Source organism: Typopeltis vanoorti, chromosome 20 (genome assembly GCF_054136105.1).
Source record: "Typopeltis vanoorti isolate ZY-2024b chromosome 20, IOZ_Tvanoo_1.0, whole genome shotgun sequence".
NCBI classification, from domain to species: Eukaryota; Metazoa; Arthropoda; class Arachnida; order Uropygi; family Thelyphonidae; genus Typopeltis; species Typopeltis vanoorti.
The window spans coordinates 78,818,013-78,842,622 of NC_143568.1; the positions used below are offsets into that span (position 1 = coordinate 78,818,013).

The 24,610-nt window shown below is 36.9% G+C and overlaps 1 protein-coding gene across 2 annotated transcripts in view; it reads right to left on the bottom strand.

Moving 5' to 3' along the window:
* LOC150095588 (2-hydroxyacyl-CoA lyase 2-like) overlaps positions 1 to 24,610 on the bottom strand; it is a 248,277-nt gene that overhangs the window by 69,694 nt on the left and 153,973 nt on the right. For both annotated transcript variants that reach the window (XM_090410082.1, XM_090410081.1), the window contains exons 10-11: positions 12,082 to 12,205; positions 7,790 to 7,884 (exon numbers count right to left, since the gene is read on the bottom strand). In XM_090410082.1, coding sequence (XP_090266208.1) covers positions 7,790 to 7,884; positions 12,082 to 12,205 — 219 coding nt within the window. The remainder of the gene's footprint in view (positions 1 to 7,789; positions 7,885 to 12,081; positions 12,206 to 24,610) is intronic.

Below are 24,610 nucleotides of genomic sequence, written 5' to 3' on the forward strand. Positions count from 1 at the left end.
AAGTGAGGAGTCGAAGTATGTGTCAGGTTGTGAGACAGTTATGGTTGAAGAAAGCCAGAATGAGAGTGAAAATAGTGGCTCGATAGGGAATTGCGGTGTACAAGATGGCAATGTGAGCGGTGATCTAAGAAAGAGAGCAATTATACAGAAAGAGAAAATGGTTTGAATGATAAAAAAAATGAGGAATTATTTGTAGGAAGTGAGATCGCTAGGCTGCGCGCAGTGATACAAGATGCGCAGCGGCAATTAGAGCACCTGCAAAACTCTTTCCAGAGTGATTCGGCTAACGGAAATAAACAGCGTGGGCAAGTTTCCGAAATGAAGGAGAGAGTATTGTATGGTGACTCGTTATTAAGTAATAGATGGGAGTGTAACTAAATCGTACTTGCCGGGTGCGAAATTTAAGGATGTAAGTGAGAGCATTAGAGTGCAAAAACAGAGGGTGAAAGAAATAACAATTGTGGCTGGTATGAATGAATTGAAAGGTGATAAATTTTTTATGAGAGAGGACTTGAAAGTATTGTTAAAGGTAGCGAAAGAAAAGAGTGACAGAGTTAGAATGGTGAGTCTGTTACCGCGGTATGACAGAGAGGAGTTTAGAAGGAGGGCCATAATCGCAAATGATATTATGCGCAGGTTATGCGGACGGTGTGGTGTGGAATTTGTGGACGTGTGGAATGAGTTTGATGGGCGAAAGGACTTATACAAGATGGATGGACTGCATTTGAATGGACTTGGTGTGCGGAGACTGGAAAAAGTGTTGCTGAATGAAGTGAAAATGGATGTGCAGAACCAGGGAAACTAGAACTACCAAGGAGGGGGGGGAAGTGGATATCCAGACATCAGTGAGACAGTTGAGTGTAAAAATGTATATAATGTACCTGAGCCAGCAATAAGGACAAAAAATGGGAATGGGATATTTAGAATAACGCATCAAGATAAGGGTGGGACAAAGGGACCTCTGCGTTTCACGTATACTAATGCCAGGAGTATTAGGAACAAGAAGGAAGAATTTTTGGCCTTGATTGGCTCTTCCTGGCCACAGGTTATTGGCATTAGTGAAACATGGCTGACGGAAGATGATATAGTTAGTGGGATAGAATGTGTAGGTTATAGTATGTTTAGGAGGGACAGAGAGAATAAAATTGGGGGAGGGGTGTTATTGATGATAGCTGATGAACTGCAGCCAAGGAGAATTGAAGTATTGCAGGATAGTGAAAGGAGCTCATTTGAGGCTATTTGGTGTGAGATTGATACTGGTAGAATAAAATATACAGTTGGGTGCTGCTATAGACCAGGTGATGGAATAGATGGTATGCATAAACAAAAAGCCTCAAATGAGCTCCTTTCACTATCCTGCAATACTTCAATTCTCCTTGGCTGCAGTTCATCAGCTATCATCAATAACACCCCTCCCCCAATTTTATTCTCTCTGTCCCTCCTAAACATACTATATATGAAATGAGTGGAAGGAGGGTAATTATTATGGGGGATTTCAACTATGGTAACATTGATTGGAAGGAGGAGAGGACACATGTGAGGAAGGAAATGGATTTTATTCAATTATTAAGGGATAACTATCTGAAACAGCATGTAATTGAAAATACTAGGGGTGTGAGAGTGCTTGACCTGGTAATAGTATCTGAGAATTTGACTGTAATGAATATGACCATGTTGCCACCTATTGGTGAGAGTGATCATAAGGTCTTGACCTGGGAGGTGGCTAAAGGTGTGAAATTTGTGATTAAGACAGGGTATATGTGGAATTACCGTGCTGGCAAGTATGACAAGCTTAGGAGATTGCTTGGATCAGTGCCATGGCATGTACAACTGCAAGGGCTGGATGTCGATAGAGCATGGGAAGTGATCAAAGAGCATTTACAGGAGGTTATGGCTGATTGTATACCTAAGGTCCGAATAGTGAAACAAGGAGGGGTTAAATGGATGAATAACACCATTAAGCTTGAGCTGCAAAAAAAGAAACAACTATGGAGGGAATTTAAAGAAAGGGGTGACCTGCAGGCACACGAACGGTATAAAGTACAGGCTAGAAGGGTAACGAGTGTGGTAAAAACAGCAAAAGCCGATTATGAAAGGAAACTAGCTATGCAAGCAAAAGAGAATCCCAAACAGTTCTTTCAATATGCTGCAAGCAAGAAAAAAACTGTACATGGCAAAATGATTTTAAGGAATGACGATGGTAAAGAGTTCACTGAACCAGTCGATATAGTGGAGTTACTGAGCGCGCACTTTGCAAAAGTATATCATCCAGGTGGTGACGTTGAAAAAATGAAGGAACCATTAGTTTATATGGGAATTGTGATGAATGAAGTGGAAGGTGAATAGTCTATTACAGAACCTTAATGTGAATACATCTGTGGGATTGGATGGTATACCGGCACGGGTCTTGCATGAAGCGGCTAATGAATTATCAGTGCCCTTGACCATGTTGTTTAATCTGAGTCTCAGGTCTGGCTTAGTCCCGAAGGCGTGAAAAGAGGGGAAAATAGTTCCACTGCATAAAGGAGGATCCAAGACTATGGTTGCCAATTACCGACCGATCAGCATATCAGGAGTCGTTGTCAAGGTCTTGGAGAAAGTAGTCAAGGGAAAAATACAGGAATGGATTGATGAAAATGAGATACTGTACAGAGGACAGCATGGCTTTGTGAAGGGTAGATCATGCCTCAGTAACTTGCTCAAGTTTTATAACAGGGTGACGGCTGAACTGGGTAAGGGAAATGGGTTTACAGTGATACTGCTGGACCTGGCAAAGGCGTTTGACAGGATACCGCATGGAATTCTAATCCGTGAACTATAACATATGGGAATGGATATAGGGTTGGTGAGATGGATAGCTGGGTGGTTGATGGAGAGATATCAAAGAGTAGTTTATTCAGGAGTAGAGTCCAAAAAACGGCCTGTGACTAGTGGTGTGCCACAGGGTTCTGTTCTTGGACCACTGCTGTTTAATCTGTTCATTAACGATATAGAGTATGGTCTAAGTGGGACAGTTCATTTGTTCGCTGATGATGCAAAGTTGGGTAGGGCGATAGTGAATGCAGAAGATGTCAAAGTCTTGCAAGATGACTTAGATAGATTGGAGTTCTGGACTAAGGAGAATGGATGTCAATTTAATGTGACAAAATGTAAGGTTATGCATTTCGGAGTGAAAAGATTAGCAGCAGTATACCACATTGGTGGAACTGTACTCCAAGAGATTGATGAGGCCAGGGACTTGGGAGTGTTGCTGGATAGGGAGATGAAGTTTAGGGGGCACATTGCGAAAGTAGCTAAATCAGCTCATCAACTCACTTGGTTGTTGAAAAATACCTTGACGAGCAGAGAAAAACAAGTTATTGTACCTCTGTACCGAGCCCTGATAAGACCTCATCTCGACTACTGTGCCCAGATTTGGTCACCTCGGTTCCTTCTTGATGGGGAGGAGGTTGAGAGGATCCAGAGGCGAGTGACTAAGATGATAGCAGGTCTATGGAATGCACCATATGAGAACAGGTTGAAGATTTGTGGGTTGCAGAAACTAGTTGATAGGCAAAAAAGGGGAGATATGATTGAGACATTCAAATTGCTAAAAGGATTCTATAGGATTAATTCAGATGATATTTTTGAGATCAGGACTGGTGGTGGGAGAACTAGGGGACACCCATGGAAGCTGGGCAAGAGCGTGGTTAGCAGGGGTGTTAGAGCTGGGTTCTTTACTTTTAGAGTGGTAAATGAGTGGAATAAGCTGCCAGAGTCTGTTGTGGGTGCTATGACAGTGAGCGAGTTCAAGGCAAGGTATGATAGATACTGTGAGAATGTTGAACAGCTGTGTGAACATGATGTTTAGGGCCTCCCTCGATGAGTCAAAGGACTCCTGGAGTAGCCCGTGGTAATAATAATAATAATAATTATATATACAAATTTACACTTTACCCTATTGTAACCACGACTCATTATTTAACTTTTCACTAACAAATACCTGTAAGCACCCTCATTACACATACTAATTCCAACTGTACCTTCCCAAAACATTAACAAAATGTGCTTACTAACAGTAGTCTTTTACATACACCATTCAGTCACTTGCACAAAACCTCAGTTACATCTTCATCATTGGTTACGATTGTTGCTTGGACGACGTGGTGCTACTACCTGTGGTCATAACTGGAAATGAACTGCTGAAGCCTCCATTATGACCACGGGTAGTAGCACTCTCCTAGCACGTCCATGATTTAAACTGGAGCTCCATTCGATAATAGCCTTGCCTCCACACACACTCCTGGCACTCCATCCTCTGAGAAGGGAGAAAAACTAAGAGCCTAAAAATCGAGAATCCTCTTGGTCCATCTGAATCCTCTTTTATATCTTCTCTAATCCTTTGTTATTACGTTATAGTTTTCAGGATTACCTGCCAACATGATAACACCACTTTGGCTCCCTCTGCTTGCTTGTCTCTATCGTGGTTGCATATTTTTATGTTCGCAAGACTCTATGAACGTTTGTTTTTGCTTTATCATTGTTCTAATCTCTGTTAGTGCCCTCTTTTCCATATTACATACAAATTAATGGAAATTATTTTATGCATTTTATGCAAAATTTATTACATTTATTTAATTACCACAAAATTTCTATTTTATATATGTTTGGAAATCTCATAAAATCGAACTTGATGAGTTAATTAATTTAACGAATCATGAGAGATTTTATACTACCTTTTACAAAGCTGTGCCACCCCTAGCGAGTATCATATTCCTCTCACCCATTCCTGAATTTTATTAAGCAAATGTAATCCTTTCTAAAAGAAAGGATTATATTAAGCAAATTTTCCAATACTTGAACCACTACTCCAGAGATACTAACTTGTGTGTAATTTGCCACTTCTCTCTTGCTGCCACCTTTGCGTAATGGAACCATCTTACCCTCTTCTGCCAGAGCTCAGACTTAGATTAAACAACTTCATCGGAGGCACTGCCAGTTCTCTTGCTTTTTTTGTAGCACATGGACTGACATACTGTCCAGTCCCACGGATATACTCAGTGATATTTTGCAATGTGCTGAGCACCTCTAGTTTTTCTACCTTAATTCTCATAGCCTCTGTCACATAAGTAACTGGCAAGTCTCCATCTGGATGATAAACTCTTGCAAAGTGGCCACACTTAGTAGCTCAACTATCTGTTCTGCTTCTGTCAGTACTTAGTAAATATATCATTTAATAGTCAATTCTTTCTCTTGTTTATTTGCTATATAGCAAAAACAACTCTTAATCTTAGCTAAGTTTCTCTAATGACTAAAATTAGCCTTACCATGTTACCATTCCTGCCTCTGCTCATGAGCAATACAAGCTGATCACAGTTTTGTTCATATTCTTTCTATACTGCTCCCTTATTTTGCTCCTGCTTTATACTGCTATTTATCTACTTAATTCCTACTTGGTTTATTCTAATGATCATAGTTATGCTTGATATTACTTCTCTCACACAATTCCTGACCACTTTCAATGTACATCCAATTTTGTTCCTCGGTTTCCTATTGTCATGGTTACCATCATTCCTCCATGAGAAATGGGGGAATGATGGTGGCCAGATCAGCAGAACATCCTCTATGAAAATAACTGCAAAAAAGAGATAAGTGAGAGATTCACGTTATCATCCATTCACTGTTCTAGCTTGAATCCAATTTCTAATCTTCCTCTTTTATTATCTGTTTTACAGAACAGCCTTTCTCATTCTTTTTTCATGGCCAACAACTTTCTCCCTAACCACATGGCACTGCATACTATTATAGTTTTTATTTTTTTTTAATATGACTCTCACCCATGAAAAGGATCTATAAACCTATAGAGTACATTGTCCTGTGGGTGGGACAAGGATTTTTCTTCATGTATATATATATTTTATATTTTGTTTATTTTTTACATAATGAAAAAACTCTACTCTAGAGACCAAACATGAATTTTTTCAAGCCAATTCAGGCCTCCAATGGGCAGTGGTCTCACATCTGGTGATGAAATTCATTTCCCACCTAATGACAAAACAAACATCCATACCCACAGTGGGATTTGAATCCACAAGTTAGCTGTAAAGCAGGTATGCTAACCATTCAGCCAATCAGACTGGTTTATGATTGATATTAAAAAAGTTTTAATGGGTAACATAGGATGCATTAGTACTGCTATTAAAATGAAAAAAAAAAGAAAGAAAAAAAGTTTGTTGAATGTTGCTGAAATTTAATGGTAGTATGTAGTAATTCATAGAAATTTCACTAGACAATTGCATGTCTAGGTGCACGTTTCTTTTATAACAGCAATGACTGAAAACTTCAGCAGAAAATAAAACTTTTTTTTTTTTTATGCAATGAAGAATTAACTGTTGTATAAATTTTTCTGGTTTAATTTTATTTGTAGAAACTTGTTGGTATCTATAAAAAAATACGATACTGTATTTATTCCAACACTGTGAATAAGAAGGTAGTCAAGGATAAGCGAAAGATGTTGAAAGAATTGGAGTTGCAATGCAGCATGATCCAAGAAAGGAAGGAAAGAAAAACTGCTTCTGAACTTCGAGTATTTCAGTATTCAGTTCAACAAACAATTCTGAAATTTTAAAATGTCTCCCTACAGCTTCAAGTACCAGAGAAAATTTATTAACACAATACAAAGACTTCGATTTGCCACATGGGCAGAGAAAAATAAATGTGGCATTCCATAATTTTAACACAAAGCTTGTTTTCACTTGGATGGAACCATGAACAAGCAGAATGTACAGTTTGGAAAGGTGCAGAATGCCTTCCTACTACAAGTCGGCTACCACTGCTCTGAATACCTAACAACTCATGCAGGAGAGCATCATGTGAACAAATGCTATCTTCAGTTTTTAGCAAACTATCTTTGGCACCTACAATAATCTCATACCTCAATATCAAAAAAGTTCACATATGTGACTTTTTTTTTTTTTTTTATCTTTAATGTGGGTTCACGGAAGAAAAGTTTTCAGTACTATGAGACATGATCTTATGAGAAAGGATGTGTTTCAGAATCACCACAAATGTTAGTATACACCCTTCTGACATCAGGATCATAAATTAGTTCAATAAGTACCCAACAAAAAATTTCAATGCTTCAAGATTTCAGGTAATCATGTGTAATATATATAAAAAAATTTTTAAAAAAATTAAAAATTATCTCTTTAACAACTCAGTAGTGAGATAAAGATGCATATTGAACGCCTCCGTAGCGCAATTGGAAGAACGATGATACATTGCGCCCTTCGAGTGGAATAGGTCTAAGTTCGATTCTCATCGTGACGGGAGGAATCTTTATGTGGACTTTTTCAATCGAAGGTGAGTTAGTCGATTTCCTATGGAAGTAGCAGGGTTTTTTCTCCCGGAAACTCTGGTTTTTCATCCCGCATACAGACAAATCAGCCCTTCAGAACACATGCAATTTACAGACAAAAAAATACTAGTTGTGGTGGGCGGTTGATGGAGATGATTGGCAGTAGAAATTCGGTGTAGTTGGTGGTGACAGATGTATAGTGGGTGTCCTCCTGTGATGAGTCTTCGGACTCCTTGGAGGTGTCACGAATAATAAAATAATCATTTATTTTAATACACACTAAATCATATATATATATAAAATTAAAATATAAAGAAGGCCCTACACACACAGATATATATATCTGTGTGTGTGTATTTTTTTTTAACAAAAAAAACCCTTGTTAGTAATTAATAATACTGATTAACTAATATTTAACAAACTATCAATTAATAAGATTTGTATAAGACCTACTTTATAAAGCTGCTCCTTGTTTCTGTTTATTGCAATGATCTTTGATTTCTTACTTAGGACACGCCCATATGATAAACGGAAATCACATACTGTACCTTTTAATAAAAATTTTGAAGTATCTTTTATAAAGATGCCCTGTCCTTTATTTTTAATTAGCCAATAAAACAGCAAGTACTTTTTTTTTTCTAAGTAACATGAGTATAGATATATTTTGACACAAAAACTAACACTGTGTGTGTTATGTGTCATATAAAAAAATGGTTCTATATACATATAATTATGTGATTTTATACTGACTATATTAACAGTGTCATTTTTTCACAGAATCATTCCTAATCTTCCTACTGGCCACATAATGAAAGAATTCCTTAGGATTTTCTTTGGATCTCAAGGTCATCTCTTCTTGTATTCCAGTTTTGCCTTCCTTACTATACTAGTCACTCTCCTGGGCTCACTTTAATATTGGCATCTGCATATATTGATATTGTTTGTCATCCACTTCACACCTAATTGTGTTCTCTTTTTCACTCACATCCATTTTCTTATATCATTTTCTCCAATCAATGTCATCCTACCATAATAATAATTTTTTTTTAAAAGTTTCATTAGCTAACTGCTGCTCATATTGCGCTTTTGCTACCCTTACCAGCCAAGTCACCCTCTTCCTTGCCTTTCTTTGTATTCCTCATAGAATTGACTATTTCCACTCATTTTATGTTGCCTCTGTAGGGCCTTCTTTATATTTTAATGAAAGAGTTTTAAGATATGTTCTGTCTTGTGGTTATATCAGTTCCTTTAATATCATATTTGTTCTAGGTGTTTATCAGAACTTTTCTGACTATGGTAAATCTTGCTTTGGATAGAATTCACAGAATCAATTGGAAAAGACCATCATGCCCCATCACAGTAAATTTACAAGAGAAAGACTGTTTTTGGAATCTGCTGTTACTCTTAAAAATCAGCCTAATTTGAATAAATATAGTTGCATAAAACTTCTCAAAATATGGAAAATATTAATACTTTGAGATCCTAGTTTACATCCTAGGCTGCCAACAGGTGTCCATAGAGGGACCCACCTAGTTAGGACTAGTCATTCATTCATGTATTTCACTTAGTTTTGTGCTGCTTTGCATGTGTTACAAGTCTCATTTTGTACACCCTGATGATGCCTCTGTAAATGAGATGATATTGGAAGAATTAAATACCATTTTTAATCCTTTCCTAGTATTGTTCGACTCCATTAAACATTTAATGCGACTTCAATCCCTCATTCCTTACTCTCCTGCTCTTTCATATTACTTCTTACTTTCTCAGATTCATTCTCTGTACTCATTACTCTCCCTTCCAGCAGCATTCTCTCCAGGTGACTGGACACAATAAAACCATTCAAACACAGTCCATCACTATTATACAGTTTATTTTCTACTTCAAACTCATTTCATACATTAACAAACTGCACTCTTTTCTCTTCACACATTTCCACAAACACATCATACATAATCCTTGCTCTCTGCTTCATCTCATCATTGTCATACCTAGGCAACACACTGGCTACCTCTCCCATCACACTATTTTCTTTTATCTTTCTCAACAACCTCCTGATACCCAGTATTACATTCTACTTGTTCCCAGCCAATTTCCGAGGGTGGTCGTCTGATCTGAAAAATTCTCAGCCTCGACCATAGATGGCAACACTATCGGCACGATTTTTTTTTTTTTTAAGTTGATACATCTGTCATAAGCATCCATGTGAAATTGCAAGTCATTTTATCATACAGCTGTCTGAAGCAAGTGTTGTCTGTATTCCCTTCAAATGGATAAAAATTGGGCATCGTGCAGTTATAAAATTCTTTATAACTGCACGCCAAAAGAAATTTATTTGAAGCTCATAGAAGTTTATGGGCACTCTTCTCCTTCATTTTCGACAATTAAGAAATGTGCTGCCAAGTGTAAACATGGCCATACCAGCCTTGAAGATGATCCACGTGAAAAACGTCCAAAAAGTGTAACACTACCAGAAATCATTGATCAAGTGCACAATATGATATTGGATGACCGGCGAGTCAAAGTGTGTGAAACTGCTGAGACTATAGGCATTTCATAAGAACGTGTAGGATATATTTTGGATGAAGAATTGCAAATGAAAAAGCTTTGTGCAAGATGGGTGCCATGCTTGCTCACAGCAGATCAAAAACACACTCGCATGAAAATCTCTGAACAGTGCTTGGAGTGTTTTAACAAGAATAAAACTGATTTTCTGCATCGATTTATTACTGTGGATGAGACTTGAATTTGCCATTACACACCAGAATCCAAACAGCAGTCAAAACAGTGGACAGAATCCAGTTGTTCAGCGCCAAAGAAGACAAAGTCGGTTCCATCAGCAGGAAAGGTCATGGCAACAGTGTTTTGGGATGCTAAAGGCATCTTGTTCATTAATTATCTTGAAAAGGGTAAAACAATCAATAACCGGGGAATATTATTCCGATCTTTTAACCAGACTAGATGAAAAATTCATGAGGAAAGACCCGGTTTGCAGAAGAAAAAAATCATTTTTCATCAGGACAATGCACCTGCCCAATGGGTGCATTGTCCTGATGATTTTGGCAATGGGAAAATTAAGGATCTGCACTATGAATTGTTAGAATATCTGCCCTATTCTCCAGATTTGGCTCTCTCTGACTTCTATCTTTTCCCAAAACTAAAACTCTTCTTTGCTGGTCAGCATTCTTCTTTGAATCAAGAGGCGATTTCAGCTGTAGAGGGGTATTTTGCAGATCTTACTGAGAACCACTACAGGGATGGGATAATGGCGCTGGAATAAATGTATTAGTCTTAAGGGATGTTGAAAAATAAAAATAATTTTTTGAAATTATAAATTCGTTTTTTCATTGTTAGGCCGAGAACTTTTCAGACTACCCTCATACTTGCTTACTCCTTATATCCAATGTATCAATCACTCTATTCATTTTACCCCCTCTTCCCCCCACACAAAAAAAAACAAACCCTGTGAATCTTCTTGTTTACCACACCTCTAATAATTGAATCCCCATACAATGCTACTCAAGTGTTTCGTTACCTCTTCCATACCAACATCATTTTTTCCCCATCTTCATTCTTCCATACATATTTACAATTATCTTCATTTCACTCTATATCTGCTTTATCTCTTGCCTCTTCTTCACAAACTTAGCTTTCAAATCTTGCATCATTTTTTTTGCTATCATTCATTCTTACTATCTTATAGTCAGTCACACAAGCTTGTCTGCCATCAATTCCACTTGCCATCTTACAGTTAATTGCACTATTTTCAACATCATTATCGTATTCTATATTATCAATTGCACATTTTTCTTTCCTATTGGCTCCACATACTTTCTTGGCACAATCTTCCTCAACAACCATTTCAGTTATGATGCCATGTTTCCTAGTTAATAATTTAAGCATTTCATGTGATACATCATTATATTGCACTTCCTACATACCCATGCTGCTCCTCTCTTTTATTCAGCCTCTCCACATAAATACCCATAGCATCTTCCCACTCATGCATGACCACATTCACTGCAATGTACCATTCTTGAGAAATTGATGCCATTGATTTTGTCTTTCGTACCAATCTATGCAACGATCTACTTTTTAACGCCATTCTGTACCAGAGCACTAACTATAAATAATGAACTTAAAGTAATACTGCCTTAGAAATTTGACCAAAACACTGTGTTCCACACTCACACTCAATCTAAAACTTAAACGATATCATCACACAATAAATACAAAATTAACTTATCTTGTTGCAGCCAACATGACTTGCTACCTAATGGTGAATTTCAAATGTTCAATAAAAAACTAATGAAGTCTTAACCAAAGTTTAATTAAATTGATTTTGGGAATAGCATCACTGCTATTCAAAAAATAAATTTACTACAGCAATCCTGCTTTAACATACTATTCCTATGATTCCAATGAGTTGATTATATTTACATATTTTGTTGAATTGTGTGGTTTTAGCTTTGAAAATTATAACTAAGAAATAAATTCACTATCCATAAATGCATAAAGTTAATGCACTATGCATTAACTTTATGCATAATGAATAAAAATTTACAAAAAACTGATAAAAATAAACTATTTCTGTAAATTTTTAATTGCACTTGAAAAATCTTTTTTTTTCTTCTCCGAGTGAAAACTACTCATTTATGGATATTGACAAATATCCGATTTATTTCAGTTTTTAAATAATATTTGTGCACAAAAAAGGAATACCCAAGTACAGATTTTTATATATATACCTGCCAGAATTACAAGATCTGCCTCCTTTAGTGCCTCTTTTCGTTTCTGACGCAATTGGATAGGACTAATTTTTCCTAGCAAGCCTCGAGCCATACCACCAAGATAGCAAGGAATGCCTAAGGACTAAATAAAAATTGGTTTACTTCTTAAAGTATGCACATAGAATAACAATCCAAAATACTTTTCACATATGAAACCAAATTTCCATTTATTAGTTTTATGTTTTCAGAGCACTGCCATGCTATTCAATAAATGCACTTAAAAGCCACTTAAATAAATATTTTGCTTTTCATCAGTGTTTAAAAGGATCAAAGAGTTAAGATATCTGTTTTAAAGCTTATCAACCTTTTTTCCCGAAAAGCAAAAATGTGAGAATGCCACTGCAGTTTTTTTGACCCTTTGATAATGAAATCAAAGGGTCCAAAAAACAAATCCGATTTATCTGCAGAAATTTTCTACTCCGGAATTTGATACTTGAATGCTTAAAGAACCTTTCTTAAATTTATTCTAACCAGAGATGCCAGAAATTATTCTGAATAAACAAATATCAAATAGTTTAATCATTCAACTATTACTTACAGTAATTAAATACAGACATGAACACATGTATAGATAAATTTATTAGATATACGTAACAGCAAGTAAATCTTTCCATCTTTGGTCCTCATCATGGCCTTGACTTATAAGTAATGTGAGTGCCTGAAGCATCCCCATTAGGATGCTGTTACCATCCTCTTTAATGATGCAACTGGATCCTGAAGTTCCCAGATTGAACTACAGTATATTCCTTTCATATAGCTAATTTCACCCCTCTCTATGATGAGATTCAGTGTTCAGCAGGCCAATGATGGATTAATGAATAAATAAACTGACTGATATCAATTATCCTTATGTTTTCATTCAGTAATATTAAATAGCAAACAGCGCTCATTATATTCAATTTATGAAATCAACTACCATTCAAGATAAAAACTCGAATAATAAAATTCTACTTTTTGGCCTTTAAGATTACTTTCACGAATATATACATCTACTTACACACAACTACATCGTAGGAACTAGCAGCATACCATAGCAAACCACATCACATCTCAAATTACTTAAACCCATCTGGCGATTAAATAAATATATCTTGGTGATATTAACTGGGACATTGTTGGACTAAGTGAAGTATGGGGAAAGGGGGGATATTTCTTCTCTAATATCTTTAAAGATATTAGAGAAGTAACTGTATCAGATATGTTCCATTTATCTAATATTTCCAGTTATCTTGTCTTGGAAATCTTTCATAGTGAAAGGTGAAGGAATGTAGTCTTTGGTAATCTCTAACTTTATGAAGTCATGACAAATAGGCTTCAGTACATTTGTCTGCTTTATCATTCAGCCAATCTATTTTTGCAGTTTGGTACATGGTTTTGTAAGTTTCTGTAACATATTCTAATTTGGTTTTTTTCATTACATAGTTTTTTCAAATATTCCTTAGCCTGTCTTTTCTGCTCTCATAATCTCATTGTCTCAGGTGTTATCCAGTGATTTGGTTTTATTGTTTTTTTCTAAAAAACAGTCAGCTGAGTCAGTTATAATATTTTTAAGAAAGTTCCATTAACATTAATGTCTTTCTAGTTTTGTCTTGTCATCGAGGCTTGTCATCTCCATATATTTGGTGGAGCAATGTTAGATAGGACAGGCAGCCAGGGGAAAGGGGTGCTCCACAGTGTCCCACTAATTGTGCACATGGCAGAATTTAGCTGGGTGTCTATAGTGTTAGTGTGCACACTTCTTTCCCAGACGGGGAAACAGTATTCTATACGTACTAATATTGATCCTTATAACAACCCCTTACTAACTTGTAGGTCTCTATCATATCACTTCCCACTTCTTCCTATCCACTAGACTCTGTAAATTGCATCTTCTCAACCTTTCCTCATATTTAACATTCCAGAGATCAGAAACTACCTTAGTCAGTCACCTTTGAACCATTTTCAACATCTCTTTTTAGGGAGTAATATCCACCAGGTGACTAAATTTGTGCACAGTAGTCCATGTGGTCTAATCAGAGCCTTATACATTGGAACAAGAATCTCCTTACTTCTACAAGTCAGTGTTCCTCCACATCATTCCCAGAATTCGTTGTGTTGTCCTCACAATTTTGGCAATGTGATTTCAGATACTTCACTATCACCCCAAGACCTCTTATTTCCTCCACCTAAATTTGTTTTCCAAATTTTAAAACCTTACTTTTGCAACATTGAAACGGTATCCCCATTCCAGTGCCCATTCACTCAATCTATTCAAGTCTTCTTGTAAAGTCACAACATCTCAACTTTGCAACATCTGTAAACAACTGAATATCCCCATCCAAATCTTTGCTAATATCATTAATATACAGGTTAAACAGCCCTAAAACAGATCCCTGAGGCATACCACTTCCTTAGGGAGTAATATCCTCTTCTGGGATATTACTCCCCAATACACAACTTGCTGATACCTATCGGAAAGTCAGTCTCTGATCCAATGCACTAATCTAATATCCAACTCCATCTGCTCTAGTTTGAGTATCGACTTATCATGCAGTAATCTATCAAAAGCCTTTGCAAAATCTAAGTATATTACTGTGTATCTCTCTCTCTCTCTCTCTCCTCTGTCCCATGAAGCTGTCACCTTATTGTAAAAAAGTAAATAGGTTACTAAAATACGACCATCCTTTAGCAAATCCATGCTATCCATCAAAGATAATACCATTGTTGTTAATCCAATTCTAGACCCTAGTTCTCACCAGCTTCTCCAACACCTTAACCACAACATCTGACACACAGATAGGTCTATAATTTGATGCTTGAGTTTCACCTCCCTTACGAAATGCCACAATCTTGCCCCCCCCTCCACTCCTTTGTAACTCGATCCAGTGCAAGACTCATATTAAAAAAAAAATGTCAAGGTAAATGCCAACTCCATGGCACGTTCAAAATACGTGGTGGTATGTTATCAAGTCCCACAGCCCTATTAACATCAAGTTTGCTCAATTCCCCATATACCTCTTGCTCACTTACAGTCAATCTCTCCTCATCATCAACTGCTCTCAAACTCTCCATGATGTCACATTCACAAGAATGAAAACCCTTTACTGCTCATTCTACCTCTAGAAAAGCAAACCTTCTACATCATCTCATTCAGCACACCTTTAATAATTGAATTACCATACAATGCCACTCGCAGGTCTTTTGTTCCAATATTATTTGTTTTCATTATTTTTGCTCTTCCATACATATCTTGAATTTCCTTAACTTCATTCCACATCTATTTCATCTCTTGCCTCATTTTAACCAACTCAAATCTTGCGTCACATTTTTGCTCTCATTTTTGCAGTCAATGCCACTCACTACCTTACCTTTAACTGCACTTTGTTTTTTTAACTTCCACTACATTCATATTACTTTTGTCTTTCTTACCATCAATTGTTAAGTTTCTCATATCGCTTGTTCTCTTTTTCAAAACTTTAGCATTTTTTCGCTGCTCTTTTACACCACTCTTTTCTATCAAACAAGCACTCATCCTCATTGTGGCATTCTCGCTATTAGCACTTTCAGTTATCAATATATTAGCACTCATCAAGTCCTCATTCAGCCCACACTTCACTCACTCACTCACACACACACACACCTTCCATCTGCCTTAAATATCCACAATTTATCTATATAATTGAATGAATACATATAGCACACCTCATTTTTCATGCAAAGACTGAAACCAAAATTAAATTCTTGCATGGACAAAGCTGCCGTCATCTTTTCCTTCATCATTTACTATACTAAGCTCTAATTTTAACTAATCCATAAACAAACTTAAAAAATTCCACACACTAATAACACTGCAAGTGCACAACTTTTACAGCAACTCTTACTCATAAACACACTTATTTACAATCAATTATTCCAAAAAACTTAACTGAAACAGGAGCCTTCTTTATGATCTCTTATTCTTGGATAAAGGATTAAAACAAGACTATTATTTATTAAAATAAAGAGAAGTAATATCTTAGAAAAAAGAATGGCAACAGTTTTTTGGAAACCAAAGATACTACAGAAATGATGTTTGTGCCAAGAAAGTTAATTGTCAGTCCAAGAAGAAAAATCTGGTCTTGAGTGCCGAGTTGAGCATGTTTTTGATAAGGGAGAAAGAACTAAGGTCATTTTTAGAGAAAAAGAAAATTGTGTTTGGGAAGCAATGAAGGTAATTAAGTTGTCATAACTCTAGTGAAGGATGGTACAGAAATTGGAGTTTGGAGCTGACTGTAGATGATTGCAAAACTTGGAATGTTCGAACACTACAAAGTTTGCCATATGAGTAAGGCGAAATGGAGAGCATTATCGTGAGCAAAAACATAGATAACATTTACAGTAAGTGAAAGAAGGCTGCAAGTGTTTCTCAGAGCTCTTATCTCATCCACTGTCATTCTCATAAAGAAGATCTGAAGAGAGAAAACACCCTCTATGGCGACTCATAGAGAGATATCAAACCAAAGTATATGGAGGAGCAGAATCCAGGAAAATACAGGTGACTAGTGGTATGCTGCAGGGTTCTGTGATTGGACCACTGCTGTTTAATTTGTACATAAATGATATAGAAATTTCACTGCTTGGAAAGAAGTTAAACAGACATTCCAATGGGCAAGGTGCATCGTGCCATGTAATGAGTCACATGTTTGTAGCTAGTATAAACTGAAAGAATATGATGCACCCAAGTCAGTGCAACTGTGTCAGGGTAAAAGGGCTGCAAGAAGGGAACTGACAGAGATTGAAAGAGACATTGTGATAAAATGCCATACTGCAGGTCTATCTGTTTGGCAAATTGTTGCCAAATTGGTACATCCAAGGTCAACAATCAGTGATACCATACTGAGATGGAGATGGTAGTCAACTGCAAGTGCTACGAGCAGTGGATGACCCACCATATTCACTGAACATGACCGTAGGCTGATATGAAGGATAATATGTAAAAACTGCCATAAGTCAGCTGACATGTTGAATTTAGAGTTCTGGGTTCAACTAGAACATAAATTTGTACAAAAACATTCAGAACCGAGGCTCACAGCATAAGTTTTCATGATTGGACCACAATATGCAACTCCCACATTACCCAAACACCAAAATGGAGGTCATCTTCAGTGGTGTAAAGAGCATGTACAACTGGAATGTGGAAGTTTGGAAAGCTGTGTTATGGAGTGACGAATCATGCTACACCCTCTACCAAGCAGATAGATGGGTGTGGGTGTGATGGATGCCCAGTGAATGTCTCTTACCAGAGTGTGTATAACCCCAACTATGAAATTTGGAGATGGTAGTGTGATGGTATAGTACTGTTTTGGCATCAGTTTATTTGTGGTGCCACAAATACTGAACTTCGAGAAGTATCTGAACATTCTGGAAAATGTAACACATCCTACTTTGTGGCATTTGTACGGAATTAACCATTGTCTCTTTCAGCAAGAAAATGCATCATGTCATAAGGCTGCTGCTGTAGCTGCATGGTTTATGGACGTGAATGCCACCATACTTGAGTGGCCTCCAGAGAGTCCTGATCAACCCTAACTGAACATCTGTGGGATGAACTGGAGCACTGAGTAATTTCAAATAATGACCGTGTCACAACAGTCTTGGACTTTATTACATGCCTACAGCAAAAATGTATCAAAATTCCCATTAATCACTATCATGCCCTTGTAGAAAGTATGCTCTGTAGGATTGCTGTGGTCACTGCAACAAAAAGAGGTCCTATATCTTATTAAGGTGGGTATGGGTACAATGGCTGTTTGTCTTTCACATTATGGTATCAGGCCTTTATCTCTTTCAGCAAATTTCACAATGTAATTTGAAGGGAGATATTCCTGCTGATATGCAAATTTTGGTAGGGTAATAGTTAATCGAGATGATGTAGATAGCCTGCAGGAGATCTGAACAGGCTGACAATATGGGTAAAACATAACAGATGTTGATTTAACGTGGACAAGTGTAAAGTTATGCATTTTGAGATAAAAAGATTACAAGCGGGATGCTTAAGGGTCAAAGCTGTATAACTGAGAGGAGACCTCCACATAGCCTTTAAAGGAATGCGGAGAACTGACCAGGGTTTCTGACCTAATGTCCAATACTCACCTTCTCGTGGTGCACCCTGTTGGGTATCTACTTGGATACTGAACGAATGAGGATGGGCTGGCAATTTGGGATTTAGCTGACCAAATTGTATTCTTATTGGTTAAACCAAAATAAAAAATGATGGTACAACATGACAAAATTTCATGCCGGCTGGTGCATCACCCGGTTAAACAAGGCCCCCATTGTTTTCGCCAGGGAACCAGGGTGAACAGCGAAATGTCAACTACTGGAACAAATCTTAAAACACACCCCATTTCAACATCACCAGAGTTAAAGATTGGCACTATCAACATAACAAGCCTGAATGGCAAAGAAATGGAGCTAGCTAAGTAATTAGATAAGTACCAAATCGACATAATAGGGGTGACTGAAACAAAAAAGACAAAAACTGGTGAAATGTTTCTGAGCAATAAATACAAAATGTTATATTCAGGCAATGACAATCAAGGAAAAGAAGGAGTAGCCATAGTATTCAACACAAAATAAGAGGCTAATCTTCTTGAATGGCAGTCAGTCTCAAGTAGAGTAATGTGGGCAAATATCAGAATGGGGAACTGGACAATGAGACTTATTTGTGCCTATCATCCCACACAAGGTTCTACTAAGGTAGAAGTGGAGGAATTTTTTGAGGCTTTAAACGCAATTGACACAATGAAAAAGGAAAACTTGGTCCTTGTTGGAGATCTAAATAGCAGAGTAGGAAACGACTGTAAGACATATAAAAATATTTTGGGAAAATTTGGAGAAAAGAGCAAAGCTAATAATAATGGCAAATATCTGTTGGATTTCTGCTCAGGACATGGACTGGTTATTACTAACACCATGTTCCAACATAAAAATGTGCATAAATTCACATGGAGAGATGAGGCAAGGAATAAGAAAAGTCTCATTGACTATTTATTGTTGATAGTGATGTTTTCTCCCTGGTGCAGGACACCAGCGTGTACAGAAGATTTGAAATTGGAAGTGATCACTATTTAGTCTTGAGCAGGATAAAATTGAATTTCATATTGAAAAGAATAACATGTAAGAAAGTTTTAAAGCGAATAAAAGTTGAGTAGCTCTCAGATGTGAACTGAAGACTAAAATACACAAAGATTATTGAAGAAAAAATGAAAGAGTTTGAGAACAGGAATCAAACCTTGGAGATTCAGTGGCAAGCCTTGAAGAAAACCCTGATTGATTCAGCTAGAGAGGCATGTGGTGAAGTTGTCTGCAAGGGTAGAAAAATTAGAACTTCATGGTGGACACAGGAAGTTAAAGAGGCAGTGAAGGAAAAGAAGAAAGCATATCAAAAGTTACTGGCAAATAAGTCAGCTTTTACTCTTACAGAATAGAGACAAATGTAAGAAAGCTAAACAGTGTGTAAAACTAGCTAAACAAAAGTCATGGGAGGACTTTGGTAAGAACATAGAAAATAAATATCAAGAAGGTGCTAAGATATTCTGGAGGTTGTTGAAGAAGCTCAGAAATGAAGGAAAGAGTGCTGTAAAAGGAGTTAGAGATGATAAAGGTGACATGAAAATGGAAGAAAAAGATATCCTTGAAGTATGGAGTAATTACTTTGAAAAACTGCTAAATGAAACAAGCAGTGATGACAGCACAGTGGTAAAAAACACTGACCAGGCATGCAGTCAGGAATACATATCCATACTTGAAGTAGAAGTCAGAATACATATCCTGCTGCCTTTCCACATTTCAAAGGCTTGAAATGTGGGAAGGCAGCAGGAGTAGATGATATTCGACCAGAAATGCTGAAGTATGGTGATATAAGAGTCTTACAGTGGTTGCACTGCATTGTTCAGAAAGCCTGAACAGAGGGACAAATTCCCGACGATTGGAGTAGAGCTCTCATAGTACCCATATATAAAAAGGGAAATAAAACTGAATGTGAGAATTACAGAGGTATTTCCCTACTGAGTGCTCCTGGCAAGATCTATGCTTGAGAAATGGTTGAGAAGAATTGTGGAAGAAAAGCTTGGTGAAGAACAAGCTGGATTCAGGCCAAATAGAGGCTGTCAGGATCAGATCTTCACTTTACAACAAATTGTTGAGAAAGCATGGGAATATAACAAAGATCTGTAGTTAAGTTTTGTCGATCTGGAAAAGGCATATGACAAGGTGCCAAGAGAGAAGCTATTCAATACGCTGCAGTTATATGGTGTCAATGGGGCATTATATCAAGCAATACTTAGTCTTTATTTGAGTTGTAAGTCAGCAGTTACAATTGAAGGAAGAACAGGAAGATGGTTTAATGTTAAATCTGGTGTGAGACAAGGATGTACATTATCCCCTCTGTTATTCATTATCTATATGGATCGCATTATGAAGGAAAGTGGTATTAAACCTGATATATCAAAATTGGAGATGTTAATGTCAGCTCTTTGCTTTATGCGGACGATGTTATACTTCTAAATAAATCTGCTACAAGTCTGCAAGATTCACTGACTAAATTGAATAATTGTTGTAATAGATATGGTATGAAGGTCAGCATTAAAAAGACAAAGACAATGAAAATAGGCAGAATCGTTGAAAATGTCAACTGTTGTGAATGGAGAACCTGTGGAACAAGTAAAACAATTCAGCTACTTAGGCACGATTTTTAGTGAAGATGGTAAATTAAATATGGAAATAGACAACAGAATCAACAAAGCTGGTATGGTAGGAAGTCAATTGAATAAATTCATATGGAATAAGAGAGAAATTAGTCGGAACACTAAATTAGCTGTATACAAAACAGTGTTCAAACCAGTTTTAACTTATGTATCTCAGAGCTGGGTCAGAAATAAAACACTTGATCAAAGACCGCAGATATGAGAGTCCTGAGAAAGATTAGAGGTGTGAACAGATGGCATCAATGGCAATAGCATATTAAAAACAAGGATATTAGGAAAGAACTTGACATTGTCAGCATCCAGGAATGCGTTAGCAGAGCTAATCTCAGGTGGTATGGTCACTTAAACAGAATGGGCGAGGAAAGATTAGCAAAACAAGTGTTCTCTGCCAGGTTGGCAGCAAAACGACCCAGAGGAAGACAAGATATAGGTGGATTGATACAGTACAAAGTGCCTTAGACGATAGAAATATAAGATCTGATAATGTTGGAGTCTTGACAAGTAACAGACTGATTTGGAGGAAAATTGTAGATAGGAAGTTAGTAATGATGTAATTTTGTTCATGTAGTACTATCATATCCTGTACACCCCTTGAGGATACATGGCAGGAATTTGATGATGATGATGAAGATTACAAGCTGTGTGCCACACTGAGCGAACTCCAGGAAACTGATGAAGCCAGAGATTTAGGGGTAGTAGTAATAAAGAATTTTATAGGATTGATGCACTGGAAAAATTTCATTACTTAGCTAGAGGAAACAGAACAAGAGGTCATCCTTAGAAATTGGGTAAGAGTATGGTTAGCAAGGATGCAAGGACTAGATTTTTTGCTTTGAGAGTGGTGAATGAATGGAAGGATGCCTAAACCAATTGTAAGTGCTTTGTCTGTTAATAGTTTCAAGGAGAGGAACAACAGATAGTGTTGATAGTTTGGATCTCCACTAACAGGTCTTAGGACTCAACGGGGGTGCCTGTGCAATATTAATAATAATATATTATCATAATTAAAATCCAATAATAATCACCTTTCTCTTGTTCAATAAGCGAATTTGCCAATCCATTAGTGGAGTTTTTTCCATTTGGTTATACTCTAAATTAAAGATGCCAAGAAATTATATTTTTGGTTTATCATTTATCCAAGTGTAAGTAAACAAAGTTTGCATGTGATGTCACGTCATGACTGGGCTACTTGTATATAGAGGCTAATGACTTCATATCAATTGCATTAGTATCTCATAATGCAATGCACATATCCTTATGGACATGTATAATGCCATGCATTATGGGAGGGACCACTACCCAGACAAATTTTGACTTTTATTGAAGTCTCATCAGTGGGAGCCAGACCCAGAGGTGGTACTAAGGTTGCAGTAATGCAGAAGCCACATTTCCATATACAAGTAGCAAAAAGGTATCACACCTTATTACTAAAATACTCTGGATTAGAGATAGATGTTGAAAGTATATACACTTGGATAAAGGATAAACCAAGAGTATAATTTATTTGGCATCTTTAATTTATAATATAACCAAGTGAAAAAACTTTCAACATCTATCTCTAATCCAGAGTATTTTATAATAAAATGACACCTTTTGACTACTTGTATTTGGAAATATTATTTCTACATTACTTCAACCTTCACATCACTTCTAGGTCTGGCTCTCACTGATGAGACCTCAAAGGTCAAAACTGGTATGAGTAGTGGCCCCTCCCATAATGCATAGCATTATACATGTCCATAAGGATATGTGCATCGCATTAGCAGATACTAAAGCAACTGATGTGAAGTCATATGATTTCTGCATTACTTCAACCTTTGTATCATTTCTGGGTGTGGCTCCCACCGATGAGACCTCAAAGGTCGAAACTGGTCTGGGCAGTGGCCTTTCTCATATTGCATAGCATTATACATGTCTGTAAGGATATGTGCATTGCATTATGGGATACTAAAGCAATTGATGTGTAGTCATTAGCCTCTATATACAAGAAGCCCAGTTGTGAAGTGACTTAACGTGCAAAGGTTGTTTGCTTACACTGGGTAAAAAGATAAACCAAGAATATAATTTTTGACATCTTCAATTTATGCAAATTCATTTCTTTGTCATTACACTCTAGCATATTCTCTGATCTATAACATTCCCCTTCTTGTGCTTTCCACATTCACAGAAAAATCATACTTGTTTCTGTTCCCATCAAGAAATCATCCTTATCTAACACCACAAGTATCATTTTTCTGAATGAATCAACACTATGAGTGCAGTATTTCATCTCCCTTATTTTTGATACTGCTGGCATTCATAAATAAGCATAGTAATTCACTTTCAGGTCTATATGTACTTTTTATGATAGCAACACACGCGATGTGCCCCCAGAACTTCAGTCCACTGTGTACCATCACTCCAAGATCCAAAATCTCATCCACTTCTTGAAGTACAGCTCCACCAATCCAGTATGTAGCATTATATCTCTGTATCCCAAAGTGTAATACGTTGCATTTATTAATATTAAAACTTTAACCCCACTCATTTGTCCAAACTAAAATTTACAGTAAAGAATTTATGGAGACAGAACACGTGTTAGAATCATTACTTAACATTACGCAAGTAACAATCGACGTTTCGACCTCTGTATTGGTCATTGGGAAAACATACATATGCGCAATATACAAACTACATGCCACTGCACTATACAAAAGTAAAATGAATCTAAATGTTTGTTAATCATTTATTCCAGCCTGACCTATGGTGAGAAAAAAAAAAAAAAAATGGAACCACATTAAACAATTTCTACAGTCCTTTTGTATTGAGATTTTCTTCCGTCTGGAGTTATTCTGGTTGCTATGTGGGTTGAAGATGGGTCTCTCCACATTCTTGGAATAATTAATCCATCATTTTTGTTCAGATTTGGACAATGTTTTAGCATTTCACAAGCTCCTTTCAATTTTCTTTCAAACCAGGTTTTGGTGCAGTGTATGAGCTTATTGCCTTTCCAATCAATTCTGTGGCATGTTTGGAGTGCGTGGTGTGAGAGGCCTGTGGAGGTATTTAATATGCCGTTTGTGTTCATCTTTTCTGATTGGGATGGTGCATCCTTCCCCTCCCCTATGTAAGGTAGGTCACAGGTACATCAGGTACATTGAATTTTGTAAACCTCTGAGTGGGCAAGGTATGGAAGAGGATCTTTGGAGCTAAGTAAATTTCTTAATTTTGCCAGAAGTTTGAAGCTTGTCTTGATGTCTTTTAGTGTTCTATTTTTTTCCAAAATGCCTCTAATGTAGGGTATGGCTATGACATTCTTATAATCTTTATTGCTTTTAATGGCATTTTACATTACAAATGTTTCGTTAATGATTTCAAATTCTTGGTTCAGAGCTTGTTCACTGGAGCAAATTGTTAGGGCTCTGTGTTTGAGGGTGCTGATGAATCCTAGTTTTGTGTTGGAACCCTGAGGCATGCCACCAGTCACCTTCCTTTTCTGAGACATGGCTCCATCATACACAAGTTCCTGGTATCATCCAGAGAGCCAATCTCCAATCCATCTAACCAATATACGATCTATTTCTATCCTCTGCAGCTTGTACACCAAGCTATCTATAATTTTAGATATCTATAAAATGCTTTTGCAAAGTCAAGAATACCACTGTATATGATTCTCCCTTAGCCAACACATTCATCCTTATAAAACATAAGCAGATCATTAAAACAAGACCACGCCTACCATCATAGAGAATCTTATGTCAATCAAAATGGTAAGTCTGGTC